The sequence below is a fragment of the Condylura cristata genome, unplaced genomic scaffold (assembly GCF_000260355.1).
Source record: "Condylura cristata isolate star-nosed mole 26May11 unplaced genomic scaffold, ConCri1.0 scaffold00011, whole genome shotgun sequence".
Taxonomy (NCBI): domain Eukaryota; kingdom Metazoa; phylum Chordata; class Mammalia; order Eulipotyphla; family Talpidae; genus Condylura; species Condylura cristata.
In genome coordinates, this window is record NW_004567112.1 from 50,377,899 (window position 1) to 50,396,564 (window position 18,666).

Here is an 18,666-nt window from a genome sequence, read left to right on the forward strand (position 1 = left end):
CAGAACTCTCCTGGCCTGCCTGCTGCTCCCCTCAGCAGTGTACTTAGTCAGCCTGTTCTGCTCTCCAGAGGCTCTGTCTCTGGTGAATTCTCTCACCACTCCTGCACCTCTGGTCTGTACCGCAGTTCTGTATGCATAAATAAATAAATCTTTTTAAAAAATCAAGTTTTTTTCATGAAGTGGAAATCAAACTCCAAAAGTTGGATAGTTAGGTAACATGCTTCCAGATGTCATCCTACATGACTAAGATTTTTAGAAACAAATTTCAATGAGAATAATCCTAAGGTGTCTTATTAGAAGATTAAAGGACAAAAGTTAAAATTAAAATGTTATAGGGCAGCCCCAAAAGAAAACGTTTATTTAGAGCGGGAATGTTTGGAGTCTTGGAGCACCCCACATTCTGACTGTGAAAAAAGGGAGCTTTCTGTACCTATATATTTTCCCCTTTTTGTGTAAAGGCCCTGTTCTGTAGAGGATATAAAATTGTATAGATGGTGCTTACAAAAATGTTGAATATAATTTGAAATGGTACATGTACTTCCAGGAAGTTCTCATGTTACAGGACAGGAAGAAAGGGACCCGAAAACCCCCAAACCTGCCAATTCTAAATAGGCTCTGCCATCTGTATCATACACTCCAGGTCATGAGACCATTAATGGAAAGGACTTTTAATACAATCAGTGTGTAACAAAGAATACTTTCCAAATCAAGTACCCAAAGTTACCCATCCCCTCGTGGGTAAAAGCCCAGCTAATCAGGATTGGGCTAAAGCAGGGCCACTGAGATCCAAAAGCCTGCCACAAATATACAGAACTTCAAGTGTAGACTCATAGGAAAAGCCAAAGGGGCAGATAAGTCAGAAAGGAAGAGAGCAAAATCAAAATCAATACCAAAGTTGCCATAATTAATCTTTCCACTCAAGTTGAAGTCTCACTGAAGTTGTATGTCTCTCCCCTACATCTGTCTAAGACCAAATAGTAAGTGCAGCTTCTTTACATGTCTCTCTGCTCCTTGTACCTCCTGCTGCTCTCCTTCTGGCTCTCCATCCTGCTTCTTCCTTCTCCAGTCTCCTGTCCAACTTCTTCTCCTCTCTGTTTTGCTTCACCCTTCCATAGGTGAGCAGGGAACCTGGCACCTCCTTTTTCCTGGGAACCACTCTGTAACATTCACCTGCACACTTAGAACTCAGGACAAGACTCAAAAATAGGCATGCAGAGAAAAGTTAAAAAATATATGAAAGGTTAAATTTTGAGGGAAATTAAATGAGGGATAACAGAGGGGTAAGTATTAATAAATTGATACCTGTTCTGGTAATGTCATCTGATTTTGGGACCCAGGTTATGCTGAAAGCAGAAAAGGCATGAACACAAGCCCATGTGGGTTTATTTTCATACCAAGAATTGACTGTTTCACTTATCTGGAACCCCCATGAGTAGGTCAGAGTCATGGCAGATTCATGTATGCTATCACTTGCCCTTGGTGCCTGGGATCTCTTTGGCATGGAGATAGGGGTGGAGTCTAGAAAACATCAGTTGGTAGAGCTCATATTACTCCTCTAAAAGCAATAAAAATAAAGTCTTCCAAATTAGAGAGGAATGACAGTAGGGGTAGGAAATCTAGTCTAACTGCCTCCTGCAAAAACTTATCCCATATTGTTGCCCCCAAACTAGGATGTTCTGAACTACATTTCTCTAAATCCAAGAACTAAACTGGCAAATATGCCCAAAACAAATGATGTGGACAAAAATTCCCAGGAACATAACCCTGCAGACTTAATCCAGATAAAATCACTATTAATTTTTTTTTTCCTGATCCAACCTTGCAAAACCTAAATCACTCCAAATGTCTATTAGAGTGACATAGTTAATCAACTCTCCTAAGGTAGAGTTCTTCTTTACCTTAATCCCCAGGTATGAATTTGCTAATTCAAACTATCACTGAACCATTCTTGAATTGCAAATTACACTGAGGCAGAGATCAGGGAATAGTTACAAATAAAAACCCAAATTCACAATTCTGAACATATGCTAGCAAAGGATGGTAGAAACTGCACAGTAAAATTTTAGATGAATACTACAAAAAGGAAAATAATCAAACTTCTGAGTTCCATAATGGTTCACCATGAGGCCTCAAGGGCCACTATGGAGCCCATAGATCTTAAAAAGAGCAAATGCTAACTTCTATCTAGCCTTGTGGTTTCAAACACCATCTTTTCAGAAAAAAACAATAACTTCCACATAGAACAATTTCAAAAGATGTCAAACTGTAACTGTGATATTCATAGAAAAGGGAGGTTCCAGGTGCCATGCCTCACCCCCAAAAAAAGGTGGAGCTAGACAATGAGAAAGATAGAGAAGACTAGATGTTGCAAAGTGTCAGCAAATTCTTGTCTTGTGCCACAGAAATGGAGCACACAGACCACAAGTGAGTTTTAGAGAGTTTATTCAGCAACAGGAAGCAATGCTCTCTGCAGTAACAGGGTAGGAGCACCACAATAAGTACTCCAGAAATATTCATTTCTAGGGTTCTTTATGCTTAATATACCTTGTTACGGGATCCCTGTTGTTGAATACACATGCAGAGGTACCTTGCTAAAGATTAACAGACAGCCAACTACAAATATGTGAAGCTCACTGGAGACTAAATGTTACTAGCCCAAAATGCAGGTTCAGCACCCACTTCTGCATTCTCCCTATGAAGCATTTTTGGTGGTCTCTTGCTCCTAGGCATGGAGCCTGTACATTTCCATTTTTCTGCTACTTTCATCCTTTGTGGGACCTCTACCTAATCTACCTCACCAAAATCTGCCTCATTGGGAGAGGACTTAGTAAGGAAAGAAGGGAGGAGACCTGGAGAATGCAAATGCAGCGAGGTGACAAACAAATGAAGCCGGGTTTGTTTCTTGACTTTGGACTTTTATTAGGAACTTGGAGACATGGAAGGAGGCACTTGAAAGACTCAGAGACATGGGTGAAAGACCCATAACAATGGTAGCCTTTATTTTGACTTGTATTTTGATGTTGCCATTTTCCTTTCAGACGTGTCTGGCCCTTCTGCCCCTTTCCTATGGGTACCCAGCAGAAGGTGGGGTGACAAGCTGGTAGGCCTCAGTAACCAATCTTGTTTGAGCATTAATCCATAAGGTGAAAGGTAACTTTGGATATTTCATGGAAAAACTATTTTAACTCTATTATTTCTCATCTCTCTATTGTACACTAGTTATAGATAAGGCTCATAGTCACAAATAGACAGTTTTTATACCACCACACTCTCTATGCTATAACTGACTAGTAGCCTCTTTTAATTTGCTGTCATTTAATCATCATTGCAACAGATGAGCCAGTACAGTTTTAAACATGCGAAAGTGTTTAGGCATTCTTTTCGTGTACGCATTGTATGTAGGGACTCTGACAAACTGTGGGAAATCTTTCCAGTACACCTGGAAAGTAAGTGTTGATTTCTCAGTTCTTCTGTAACATCAGATCCAGGTTTCATTTCAGTAATGCTGGGCCCATTCTGTAAGCTATCCATATTGTTCTTCTTAGCTACATATTAGCCATGAATTTAATGAAATAAGTATCTTCACATTTTGAAAGAAAGGATAATGTGAGTTCATTCATATTTCTAATGTTATTTCAGCATTATGAGTCCATTTTATATTGTCTAGAGTCTCTCCTTTCCAGGTTAACTGCATCTCTCATGTGTTATCAGATAGAATGTTATTGGCCCTGAAAAGGCTTCAAATAACCTGTGCCAGGGAGAACATCCACAGAAACATCAATATTACAGTCACAAAATCTTTCACAGTTTTATGTTGTATAGAACAAAAGTGAAAATATGCATATTTATAGCTCTTTTTCATTTATGTAATTCCACAGTTAAAGCACATTTTGTTTCTTTTGTGGTAAAATTACAAATATCTTTAAATGTGATAGCCAAAATATAACTAAATTATCATGCTATTTTGATTCAATAACGAGCCTTTCAGTCAAGTATAAATGACAGGACAGTAAAGAGAAACCATAAGCTGGTGATAAAGCAACTTAAATACTATTGATTTCATTTTATGGTTTTGCTTTAGGGTACAAGCTTGTAATACATTTCATTTTCTTGACTTTTTTGCTTCTAAACAGAAGGTCTGTGACAAATAATGCTGATGACTCTTTACTTGTGATTGATTGACTTGTAGAAGCTTTCTTCCTGTAACTTGGGTATCAGCATAATAGCATGTCACTTATGAATTTTTCAGCCTTAAAATCCAGAAATATTCAAGGTATATTTGTACTATAAATGTATGGCCACAGTTTTACAAACTGTTCATTCCTGACACTGTTAAAACTGAGACTACTTTATGGAAACTAATATCACGATGTCTTTTATGGTATTATGTGGTATTGTATGGTATTAGACAAGATTGTAGATCATTTGTAAATACATAGTTGAAACAGTTATGTTTTTAGTTAAACAAAATCTTGTTTCTTCTAGAAAATAGGTCAGTTGTGAAAAGTAGCTTTATGTGAAAATCTTATTTTTAAAAGGTTATGGAATTTTGTAAATACATTTCACACCAAATCAGTTGAGTCAGTATTCTTCCATTGACTCCAAAATTTGTGAAAATTATGATAATGATGTGGGATAAACATTTATCAATTAGAATTTAGAAAACAATATATATTTACTAATAAGTATTACAAAGGAAAAACATGTTTCATGGGGAAACCACTTTTTATTTGCATCAGTGGACAATTAAAATTATAAAGATCTAAGAGACTAAGAATGCATAAAATGGTTCTCAATTTACTTATAAGACTATACTTCGCATAAAGCCAGAAGATATATATTTCTTCATTTTTGTGATCTTGCATATATTTACTATTGTTAATAATTTAATTTTTCTTAGAGTTGAGTCAATTGAAATTGGGATGCAAAGTAAAGACCATTTAATAATTCACAAATATTATCACAACTTAATAATTGCAACCTGTATCTGAGAACAGCAATCATTTGATTAACAATGAAACTCTAGAAAATTCAATAGAAATTCTAGGGGTTGTGCTTCAGAAAACTCCCATTTAAATAGAGGCAAATTAAGGTTGCACATAAAACTTTGCACAAAAGTAAAATTAGTTAAGTCATATATTACAAATTATGATTACTAGACTGCTTTCATATGTCCTCGCTATAGTAAATAGTGTTACAGTAAATATTGTGGAACATAAGGATTTTTATGTTCTTTGGATTTGTGATCAAGAGCATAAGTTTTAAGTAGTATAGCATTTCCATTTTTAATTTTTTAAGGTAAATACAGATTTACCATATATAATACAGCTGTATATAATACAGCTTTCCATATGATTGCACCAGCTTGCATTTACACCAATAGTATGTAAGCTCAATTTTTCTCTGTATCTTTTCTCTATTTGTTTTGGGCATCTTTTTAATATGTACATTCTCATGGGTGTGAGATGGTATCTCAATGTGGTTTTAACTTAACATTCCTTATTGGAATCAAAGGATGAATATTTCTTTCATGTTTATTGACCTTCTATATATACTCTGTGGTAAATGATCTGTTAATCGCCATATGAATCAATTAACCAAAAATAACTTTGATATGTTAGCTTGTTTGAAAGGTTTCTACTCTGTATTTTGTTAGGGGTCTTACAGCTAAATCTTTAATACATTTAGAGTCTAATTTGTATGTGAGGTGAGCAAGTGATCCAGATTTAATCTTGTGTGTGGCATCCAAATTTCCTAGCATTATTTATTTAAGAGACAACCCTTCCCCTATTTATGACCATAGCAGTGTTATCATAAATAAATGTAGTCTATAAATGGGTTTATTTCTCTATTTTTGATTATATGACATTGATTCTTATATCTTTTATGTTAAGATCATACTGGTTTTAGTTCTGTTGATTAATAAGGTTTGAAGTCAGATAATATAGCTCTCTTTCTGTTTTCCTCAGCGTCACCTTTAAAATGTGAGACATTTGTGGTTCCAAATAAATTTTAATATATTTGCTAAATATCTTTGAAGAACATAAAATTTTGATGGTAATTGTGATAAATTTATATATAACTTTAGGCAGGATAGTCACTTTGATTATATCGATTGTCCCCAACCATGAGCATAAGACAACCTTCCATCACCTTATGCCACTGTTTGAGTCCTTTAATAGCATATTATAGTTCTCATAATATAGGTCTTTTACCTCCACTTGAGGTTAAGTTTGAAGTATTTAATTCTTTTTGAAGCAATTATAAATTAAGTTAGAGCCATAACTTCTTCTTTGACTTGCTCATTATTTATATGTAAAAAGGCTATAGATTGTTATGCTTTTTAATCACCTGCCACTTTACTGCATTAACATTATTTCTAGCAACTTTTCAATTTATTGAGCCTTAAGGATAGTCTGCATATAATCTATTATTCCATCAGTCTTCCAATAATGGTATTTAAACTACTTTTCCTTTCTGACTTGGATTCCCCTGATTTCTAGTTACTGATAGCCCTGGCAAGCTAAATCTACAGACTCATTTGAAAAAGAGTGAGGGCAAATTCATTGATCATATGACAATGGAAACTTTTGGCCAGAGAAGTAAATTTAAACAGAAGAATCAGTGAAACTAAGCAGTTTACAACCCCAAGGGGCATTGCTTAAATCTATGGTGGCAACTCAGATCCAAAGCCTAGTTACTCATTAATGAGTCTTAGAGTCATATGTACTTGTCTAGTTTAGTCTAAATGTAGAAAAAAGAAAATAAGCCAGTTTGAGAGAAATCTTTCCACTTAGTGAACAGGAGAAAGGAATGAATATGGCAGAGGCTATAATGATATGGGATAAAATGTGTGATGGCCTGTATATGACAAATTCATAGCTAAAATTCTCAATGTAAAAAAAAAAAATTAAAAGTCATTCACCAAGATTTGGTTCAAGACAACGATGTTGACTCTCACCAATACTACTTAGCATGCTACTGGAAGTCCCTGCTAGAGCAATTAGGCAATACAAGTTTATAAAAGGAATCCTAGTTGAAAAAGAAGTAAAGCTACTAAAGATTCCACTGATAGGTTAAGTTTGAATGTGTAATGATAGACTGTGTAATGATAAATCAATTCAATAAAGTGGCAAGTTATAAATTCAATAGATAAAAAATCAATTTGGTTCCATTATATAAACAATACAATATAGTATGGATAATTTTTAAAAGATTTGCTCGTTTATGCATATAAAAGTTGGGGTGTAGGGCAGAGGTATGGGTGGGAAGTTGTATTCACCAGAGACAGAGCAGGGAGCAGAACAGGCAGTTTGAGTGAAATACACTGCTGAGGGGAGCCGTGGGCAAGGCAGGGTAGGTCTGCTGAACCATGTGGGTTAGATTCCTAGCCAGTGATTGAACCCATGCTGTAGTGGCAGCGGATTGCTTCCTAGTGTTGAGACTTGACACCTTGTATCACAAGAGAGCACCAGGATAACATTTTAAATGTAATCCCATTTATAACTCACCCGCAAATATTAAATTCTTAGGAGTAAACCTAACAAAGGAAGTGAAGGACTTACACAAAGAAAGCTATTGGATACTTTTAAAAGAAATAGAAGGCCCTCCCTTGGTGGCACAACAGGTTAAAGCGCTGCACTAAGAAGCTGAAACCACTTCCGCATAAGTTCGATTCCCGCCTGCCCCAGAGGTGACCACATGGTGTGGCAGACCTCTCCTGACCCACCCGCTGCTCCCCTCAGCAGTGTACTTTGTTGATCTGCCTGTTCTGCTCCCCACTCTGTCTCTGGTGAAGTCTTTCACCACCCCTGAGTCTCTGGCCTATACCCCCAGTTCTCTATGCACAAATACATAAATCTTTAAAAAATAAAATAAATAAATAATAAATAAAATAAATAGAAGATGTAAAAATAGCAAAGATATAAATACTCAACAGAATCAGTACAATCCCTCTCAACATTTCAGTAGTATTCTTCAAAGAAATGGAACAAACACTATTGAAATTCATGTGAAACCACAAGAGCCCAAGCACTAAAAACACTCCCAACAAGAGAGGAAGAATTGCTTCCTCCATATTATAAGGCTTCTAATTATATGATTAAGACATAATAATTAAAATGTCATGGTGTTATAATAATAATAAAAAAAGACGCAGAGACCCAGTAGAATAGAATTGAGAGTGTGTAAAATAGCCCTCTATATAAATAGACAACTAGTCTATGATGAAGATAGAATAATATACACTGGAACAAAGAAAGCCTCATCAATAAATGGTGTTAGGAGAATTGGAAAACAACATATAAAAGAATCAAACTACACCACTATCTCACACCATACACAAAATTTAACACTAAATGGGTAAAAGACATATATAAGAGGGGAAACCATAAAATACATAGAAGTTCATTGTGAAAAAATTAACAATGTAAGCTTCTGTGATGTCTTCATGGATTTGTCTCCTGTAGCAGTTAAATGAGAGAGATTGTAAACAGTTGGGCCTGTATCAAACTGAACAAGACTTCTGCACAGAGACCAAAACCATAAGTAAGGGAGAAAAATTTTATACACTGCATACCTGAAAAGGGACTGAAAGTTTATACAACTGAACAAAAATGTAACAAATATTCTAATATAAAATGGGCAGAAGAACTAAATAATCACTCTCCAAAAAGACAAACAGATGGCCAACAGGCACATGAAAAACGTTCAGGGAAATCAAATCTAATGAGATATCACTTTATATCTTGAGAGTGCTCTAAATCAACAGACCAGAAATAAGTGCTGGTAAGTATGTGGGGGTAAAGTACTTATGTTCCTCAAAAGGTTACACATGGATATGCAATATAGTCTAGGAATTCTACTTGTATCTACCCAATAAATACAAAAACACACATTTGAAAGGGTGCTTCCATTTCTGGGTTTATTGCAGCACCTTTTACAATAACCAAGCTATGGTAACAGCCAAAGTGCTCAAAAACAGATGAGTAGAATACTTAGCAATCAAAAGGAGAAACTCATGGCATTTGGGACTATATAAATGGAGCTAGAAGAAATAAGGCTAACTGAAATACATCAGTAAAAAAAAGATAAATACATATATCAGACCATGTCACTTTTACATAGAATATAGAGAAAGCTTTAGACTAACTTTTGAACTAGCTTTTGAAAGCTGACCATAGACCTGGAGACAGGTGGGGAAGAGTAAAAATAGTATGGGGAGAGAGCATAATGGTCTTTGGTGGAGGATTGTGTGTTCCTTAGTGGTAGATGTGCTACAATGACAGTGCCTGAATGAGTAGATTCAATACCTCCAATCTACTAATAATATTGTAAATCAGTGGTACTTCAGTAAAAACGCAAATATGAATATAAATAAAATAATTTGTGCTTAAAATGTTTTTATTTTTAAACATATGTCAATTATATCATTTAATGTCTATTCAAATAGTTTCGACAGTTAAAGTTCTGTATTTCAGTCTTAAATGATTAAGATTTGAAATGGCAAAAGACTATTTTTACCTCAAATACCTTATAGTTCCTTTTCTGAAAGACTGAGATTTTTAGATAAATTTCCTATAAATTGATAGTGTTGCATGTAAACCAAGTGTGGATGTTTAATTGGGTACATTTACTATGTTATCCACTACCATTATCATTCCATTACTACTTATGTTATCCACTACCATTATCATTTCCTATTTAAAATTTTCTATTTGTACTAAAATATATGTATGTTCCACTCCATGATTTGATATTTTCTATAAAGTACATCCTATTAAAACTTTTTTTATAATTTAGTGGTAGAATATTTATCATGGCATTGTTCTTCATTTTTCTGATAATTATAGTGATCTATGATATGATGGTGGTAATGTTCTTAATATGTTCTTCATTTTCAGAAATTTTGCTTATATGTAGGATATGGTGAAACTGCCATATTATGTAATGTTCTGCATGTATTTGTTGTTCATTGAATTATTATTTATTTAATCAATAAAATATCATTGATATTTTATTGATTAAATAAATAATAAGTAATCCTTATAAGGTCACACAATATATTGTTAGGTTAGTGGTATTTGGTCTAAACTCTGGCTTCAAGTGTATGATTATAGTTTTTATTGCTTAGTTCAAAACTACAATTTTATTTTAGTGCTTATGGTTCCTTTATTAAGCTGTTACTTGTGTAGAGTTGGAGGACAACAGTATATATGAATTTAAATTTATATCTGTCTATTATGAATGGAAACAAACATCATTAAAATCACAATTCCCTTGAAAAACCTTAAACATATCAGCCTAGTCCCACAAAAAATAATTTAAAATATTCACAAGAACAGTGAGCAGAGCAATATTTCATCCTTAATTTCTATTTTAATGGTCATATTTTATAGATATAATTACTAAATTAGTGAGAAAATGAATTTAAAAGACACATGGGCAAACTAATTAATATTCATAATATTACTCTTATTATTCTCTCATCACCATTGTAGTAAATTGCTAATATTGTCTTTTTCTTTAATAAAAGTTATAGCTAAAATTAAGTACATGATACGTGGTATCATAATCTGAGTGTCAGCATTTGAAGCCAGTAGTTACCTACAGTTGTTAACTTAATTTCGCCACTAACCAGCTAGCACACGCATACACATAATTGTGTGTTTTAAGATACAACCATTGAACTCATGCCAAAGCTAAATAGATCATTGTCAAAGCTAAATTGGAAAAGTACTAAAATGAATCATGTCACTCTTACTTGTTACCAATATACTGAAAATAGTGTATAAAAATACAACTAAGTACAAGTCCTGTAGAACAAAAGCTTAGTAATATAAAAAAAGTGACTTTTCTCATTCGAGCATGGTTAATAATTCATTTTTCAATATATCATGTAAATGTGGCCTTCTGATTCCTGTTTAGGAACACAGTATATAAAACACATTTCTTTCTTAACACTTTGTAAAGCTATCTATAAATTCATTAGTAATTTTGAGTTAAATATTTATATTAGCTCACCCTTTATTTTGTCTGTAGAACAAATTATTTATCTGACATATGAGCAAGGGTAGAAGACCACAGAGAAAATTAACAAATATAAATATCACATAGTGTAATGGTAATTCCAAGTAAGCCATAAAATTAGCAAATGACTTTCATTCATTTGATATTTCCTAATATCAAATTTTAAAAAATATATTTTAAGAGATGCACTCTTAAACATAGCATTGCTGTAACAGTTGTGTGATTGTGATTTTAACTGTTTATAGATTATTTAATTTATACAGGTGTAACTGACTAAATTTCTTTCAGTAGTTACCTGTTGAGGGAGTCATAGCAATTCCAATCTAATGTAACATTTGTTAAACACCTCCCATGCTACCATGTGGCACTCACAGTACTTCTAAAGAATTTGTCAGTAAACAATTTACAGAAACAGTATAGATGTAAAACACAATTACAAAAGATATGTGTGTATGTGGGTTTCTATTTGAGTGAGTTTTTTAATTAATAATGAACTTAAATCTCCTGTTACCAGCAAAATAATAAATATTAGCATGATATCCCAAACTTTTTACAGTGTTTAGATTCTGCATTAAAATCATTATAAAATATATAAACCACTTTCCATCATCATGATACAACTCAAAAAATATTCATGATTTAGACCATGAAGTATATGTAACTGTAAAAAATCATCCTTGACTAAGGTTTACAACTGAGTCAAGTGTTTATTTTCTAATCAGACTAAGCTCCTGACTATTATGTCATGCATAATCCTAAGTCTAACAGTATATGTTTCTTTTGATATATGTATGCTAGTAATTACTTGAGATGTGGTTGAAGTTCAGAGCATTCAGATGGAGGAAAGATCATGAACCAACGTGAAGTAGCAGGAGAGAATATGAACAGGATTGAACCCCCATGTATGCAGATGGGCTTAGAGGAGCGTAGTTTTATATTTATACCTAAAATTTCCATTTGTTTAAATGACTCTAATTTTTATATTTAATTTTATATTGGATATTTTTAACTTCATCATTACTGATAATTTAGATTAGATAATTGCCTTTTTTGTGCGCTCTTATAGCATCCATAATGGAATTTTTCACACTCATCTCTATCTTCTAAATCCCAGAAGTACTCCTTTCTTCCCCCTATAAATAATACCACCAAAAATGTTTTCAGCTGGGCAGAATCAATCATGGTGGAAAACAACTGTTTAAACTCATGAATCATTATTCAGTACATCTTTCTTGAGAACTCACAGTCGTAGGCTGTGGTTATATTTCCCTAACAGTGCTTGATTTCCTGGTATAATATATGGTACAGAAATATTATTAAAATTTATTTTAAAGCATTAAATATGATTTATCATTATATAAGAACTCTAGTGCAAGTGAGATGGAAGGATGCTACTGATATTCTAATAATGATATTTCTGAAATGAGTTAAAACTTTAATAAAGATTATAGTTCAGTTGTTAAAATTGGGTTAATTATTTTATAGAAATATATATTCATTGGGCCTCTCTAGTGGCATAAGGCATAAAAGGTGGTATAAAGTCTTAGCACTGTCAAGTTGTGGCTAGCCATTGTTGCTTGAGTTCAACCCTTGGCCAGAGAGGTGACCCACATGGCACAGCAGACCTTTCTTTTCTCACCCGCTGCTCCCCTCAGCAGTGTAATTCAGTTTTTCGGTACATCTTCCTCTTCTGTTCTCCACTCTGATTCTGGTGAATTCTCTCACTCCCTGCACCTCTGGTCTATATTCAGTTCTTGTATGCATAAATATATAAAAATAATTTTTAAATAGAAATTTATACTCATTGGGTACCAATTGTATAAATAGTTATTTATCTTGATATTTCTATCAATGTTAAATTTTTAGATTTTTTTAAAAATGTTTACATTTAAAAACTATTTTACTGTGGTCTGTTTAGCATGTAGTAGTGTGTGTGTGTGTAATACAGTATATAACTCAAGTAAAGTATATATTAAACTACAATATCAATTTACAGGAAGTAATCTACATTATAATAATAGAAGCATATAACTCAGCTGGCAGCAACAAAAATGGGGGGAGGTTATAAACCTCTTGGTGAGGCTTGGGGAACTGACCACACATAGGGGCAGAGTCTGGTCCAGAGGTTCCTGACAACTATCTACTTGCAGGGAAAAGAAACCACTTCTCAGAGCAAGAGTCCCTAAACTCTTTCTCTAAACACTGGGGAAGATTTCAGAACAGATGTGGATTCTGTAGCATCCAAAATTACCTTAAATTTGATGTTTGTATCAGTTTTCAGAGGCACATTATTAAGACCAGTATTTAATTTCAATGTATGTAGGCACTTTCTGAACAGCCAGGTATTACCTGTTCATGTTCATATCTTTCACATGTCTGTTTATTAATGTTTTCCTAAACAGTGGTTATTTTTTTTAAAGATTTATTTATGTACTCATGCAGAACTGGGGTACAGGCCAGAGATGCGGAGGGTGAGAGGATTCACCAGAGACAGAGTGGGGAGTAGAACAGGCAGATGGAGGAAGTACACTGCTGAGGGGAGCAGCGGGTGGGTCAGGAGAGGTCTGCCACACCATGTGGATTTCCTCCGGGGCAGGCGGGGATCAAACTCATGCGGAAGTGGCTTAAGCTTCTTAATGCAGTGCTTTAACCCGCTGCACCACCAGGGAGGGCCCAACAGTGGTTATTTTTTAATTAATAACTTTAATAACTATATCTGTTCAACTCTAAATTGAAATTACCTTTCCCTCAGTCAAGATCATTACAATTGTCAGTGCTTCTGTCAAGCTGCTAGAATTTCTTTATAATAAAGATTAGTGTACCATTAACAGCTTTCTTTATTCTTCAGAAACTTGTACGCACGGTCAAGATATTGTCATCTTGAGTAGAGAACACTGTACTCAGGGATGCTTCAAAGTGTATGGGGTCTGCAAAAATGCTATCAGATGTGAGCAGCATGTTTGTGGTTTTGTATTTTGTGTGGGTGTATGTGTAAAAGTTTGAAGGGAAGTCAAATGAAACCCAAATAACCATTAGATTGTTAAGATTCTTGTATTCCATGCTAAATCACTTGGTTAAAATTGTTTAACGTTGTTATTTTATGCCTTATCCCACATAGTAGTTACTAGAGTGGCTGACTTAGAGGTTGCACAGGATGTTACAAAATGACCAAAGGGATAGCATGTTCACTGGAATGATTAGTGATTTAATGTGATCATGTTTGTACTTTGTAAAGGTTTTAGAATATTCATAGGCAGAGCACATTGGACATCATGGGGAAGGGAAATGCTTTTATAATCATACAGACATAAATCTAGAGATTCAAACATATGGATAACTGTAGGGCAGAAAGGTAATCATACTTCTAAGAAAAAAAACATTTATTTTCTTATTTGTGAGGCAGGTATCTAGAATTTGGTGTCCACCGGTAAGTAGGGAAAGATTCAAGAGATACAGGAAGAAGATTTTTGTTAAATTGTTACTCTTTGGAATTTGTTGACATTTTCAAAGCCCACTCTATTTAATATAGAGAAACATCATCCTTAATTAGTATATATCTTGTTTTTTCTTAGAGTACTGGAGAGAGCACATTTGAATTTCTTATATCTGCTAATTTAAATTTTAAGTGAGACCTGTTAGTTCTTTGGAGTCCAAAGATAAAAATAGTTTATTACTAAGATGAGAGAAGTTGGTTTCCTTGTGGAAGGTTGACTGTGGCTGAATGACCAAAGTACAATTTGAAGGCCTAGTTATGTAGGGCAGGAAAACAGTTTACCATCTGCTTCCCTGCAGCTACCTTTCTCTTTTGCCTTGCACACTTTTGCTTCTTGATTTTTTTTCCTTCCAGTTCTGGAATGGTGAGAAAGAGACAAATAACATGAAAATGAAACAAGCCATGGCAAAACAGGGACTCGCTCTTTTTCCTCTGATCTTTCCTGAGATAAGCAAAAATCAACTTATTTTCTAAGTTCAACCAACAAGCTATTTCAACACTTGTGGATGTAGATTTTGTGTTAGTAGTATATGTCCATTAGTTATAAATAAGGCTATAATTAAACAATGAAGTAAGAGTGGCATGGATATTTTGTAGGTCACTTGCTATATTTTCAATCCTAACTGAATTATATGATAAAGTTCACAGAGGTAATAAATAAGAATAATTGAATCTGAACGTACTTTTTGCAAAATTATTGACCACTTACTCCTCATTTTATCTGATTTATAATTTAATTTTATACATCAAATTCTTTGTAAAAATGTACTTGTAGCCTATTAAGTGAGAAGTGCTTATAGGTCTCATTAAAGGTTTGATAATCAAGGAGTGAGATTTTTAACATTTTATTTAGTGTGGTTTAAATCACAAAATCAATCATTCATGTGTAACAAGACAGTAGTCTCTCCAGCGTTATCCTTTACAAACAAATATAGTCTCCAACGTGTTGCTTGCTCTTTGTAGAAAAATGTTGCTCACTCGATTATTGCTTACTTTTAATTTTAAAACAAGTATTATAGTACATTTTAAACTAATAGTATCATTTCTAGTTTTAAGATTAAGAAGGATAGTTTTTTAATATGTGATAATTTTGAGATTTCACAAGGAGTGTGCATATTTTGTCACTTTAATGCAGGTGTTAATGTGTGAAGTGTTTGTGAACATGACCTGCAGAGTTGTTTCATTAAAATTAGGACACAATAATTTAGCTCCTAGTAAATAAATAAAATGAGTTATTAGGACATTATAATTGAAAGAAATAGCTCAACATTGTTAGGTCAGAAGTATTCTCTGTGGAATTGGGAATGGCAGTCATTTGATTGAAGAATGACTATCTGATTTAACTTAGTTCCACCTTTAAAAAATGTGAAATAAGTATTTACTCTACTGTATGTTTTTCTAGTAAGTAATCACTAATAAAAATATATATGTCTTATTCTTCAGGCAATACAGCCAAAGTCTACATTGAAATCCAGGATGAAAATGATCATCCCCCAGTGTTTCAAAAAAAATTCTACATTGGAGGTGTATCTGAAGATGCAAGAATGTTTGCTTCTGTGCTCAGAGTTAAGGTACGAGGAATATCTCTTTGAATTAATGCTTTTTACATTTTTGAGATGAATATGCAAGTGTGACAATTGTTCATATTAGTTGTACTTTTTAATTATTTGGGGGAATTTTCATGCTGTTTTCATAAGAATGCACCATTTTTATTCTCAATTTATTTTCTCCTCCTCCTTTCCATTACTAGTTTTGTTCTTTTATTTTGCATAATAACCATTCTCACACACATGAGAGGACATATTGATGTTTTAATTTCCATTTACATAATAAAAAGAGATAAGGATCATCTTTTCATGTTCCTATTAGACATGTATAAATCCTTTTTGTAGAAGTTCCTATGTTAACCTTCAGCCAACTTTGGATCAAGTTATTTATTTTGTTTGTGAGCTGATGAGTTCTTTATCTATTTGTATATTAATCCTGTGTTGACATGTGATGGACAAATTTCACCTCCCATTCAGTAGGGTGATGTTTTATTTTAATGCAAATTTTTATGCTGTACAAACCCTTATTTGCTCATTTTTGGTTTTGTTTCCTTTTACTATTTCTAAACTTATCTCTAAAGACAGTGGCAAAGAATGTATTGCCAAAGTTTCTTTTGTGTGTTCATTGTTTCAAGTCTTTTTTTTTTTAAGATTTCTATATTTATGCATGTAGAATTGGAGTACAGGTTATAGGTGTGGGGGGGTGAGAGGATTCATCTGAGACAGAGTGGGGAGCAGAACAGGCAGATTGACGAAGTACACTGCTGAGGGGAGCAGTGGGCGGGCCAGAAGAAATCTGCCACCCCATGTGGGTCTGCTCCCTGGCTAGGGATCGAACTCATGCTGCAGTGGTTGCAATAACTTTACACTGTTGTGCTTTAACCTGTTGTGCCACCAGGGAGGGCCTGTTTCAACTCTTTTTAATTTTTTTAATATATTCATTATATCATCCTTCATTTTTGTACATGTGTGGTTTCCCTGTAAAACTTCCACCACCCACTTACCCATGCACCATTACTATAGCCCCTTGTGCTCTTCCCACTTGGTCCTTCTCCCATCTCCACCCCTACAGAATGTCTCTGATCTGTGGTTGCCTGATGATCATTTTTTTTTTCTTATGATAGTTAATTTTTTTCCTTGAGTCCTTATTTGGTTCCTGTACAGTCTTCCTATATGTGAGACTATTCAATATATTTCTTTTTCCTTCTGGCTCGTTTGGCTGAACATAATTCCTTCTAACTCCAACCATGTTGCTGCAAAGGGCATGAGTTTATCCTTTTTGATTGCTGAGTGATATTCCATTGTGTAAATATACTACATCTTCTTGATCCAGTCACCTATTTTGGGGCATCCGGGTTGTTTCCATACCCTATTGTAAATTGTGGTGCAATAAACATAGGAATGCAAGTGTCCTTTTAAATTAATGTTTTTGTATACTTCCTTGGAGTGGAATTGCTGGATCATAGGGAAGCTCCATTTTTAGTAGTTTGAGGAACCTCCACACAGCTCTCCATAGTATTGGAACGGTTTGCATTCCTGCCAGCAGTGTAGAAGAGTTCCTTTTTCTCCACATCCTCTCCAACATTTGTTGTTGCTAGTTTTTTTTAATTTGCACCATTCTCACTGGGGTAAGGTGATATCTCATTGTGGTTTTTATTTGCTTTCCCCTGATTACAAGTGATGTTGAACATTTTTTCATATGCTTGTTGGCCAAGTCTTACGTCCAACTCTAATTCATTTTGAAATACTTTTTGGATGTGGTATGAGATAGTGTTATGGTTTCTTTTTTTACATGTAGCTATCCAGGTTTCATAATAGCACTTTTTACTGCACCTTTATATGCTCTGGGCTCCTTTGTCATAAATTAACTTTATATATATATGTTTATTTCTGAGATCTCCATTCTATTCTAACAGTTTTGATTCCAGAAGAATACACTTTGAAGTACTAGGGCTTTATATTATATATTTAAGCCAGGTGAATGATGACTTTATCTTTTTCTTCTCAGGGTCACTTTCCATAATTAGGGTCTGTAATAATTCTAACTAAATATCTTCTATTTCTGTTGAAAATGCTGTTGGGTTTTTGATGAAAATTATATTAAATCTCTATTTAGACAGCATTTTATCCCTCCAACTTACTGTACTTATTTATCATTACTAATAAATTTATGTTGGAATCTCTGAGATTTTCAGTATGTAACATCAAGATGTCTGCAAATCATATAGTCTGTTTCCTTTCCCAATTTGGATAACTTTTAGATTGTTCATTTAAGTATTTTTGCTAGAGTTTTCAATACTATATTGAGCAGTTGTGATAAGAATTAACATCCTTTTCTTGTTTCAGTTTTTCACCATTGAGTATAATCTTGGCTGTGGGTTTTATATATGTCTTTTTATGTTAAAGTAAATTTTTTCCCTACATTTTTTTTTTGGCAATAAATTGGCACAGGGTCTAGTCACATCCTTTTCTCAATCTGTTGAGATTATTTCTATCTTTCCTTCTATTGATGTGAGTTACATGTTGTATGTTGAACCATCCTTGCATCCCTGAAATAGCTAATATGCTCAGAGACTTATTTAACTTTTTATATGTGTG

The 18,666-nt window shown here is 34.0% G+C and overlaps 1 protein-coding gene across 1 annotated transcript in view; it reads left to right on the plus strand.

The window, feature by feature from the left end:
- Window positions 1–18,666, plus strand: part of PCDH15 (protocadherin-related 15) — a 565,802-nt gene that overhangs the window by 478,771 nt on the left and 68,365 nt on the right. The window contains exon 23 of the mRNA XM_004681080.1: window positions 15,965–16,092. Within this exon, the coding sequence (XP_004681137.1) occupies window positions 15,965–16,092 (128 nt within the window). The remainder of the gene's footprint in view (window positions 1–15,964; window positions 16,093–18,666) is intronic.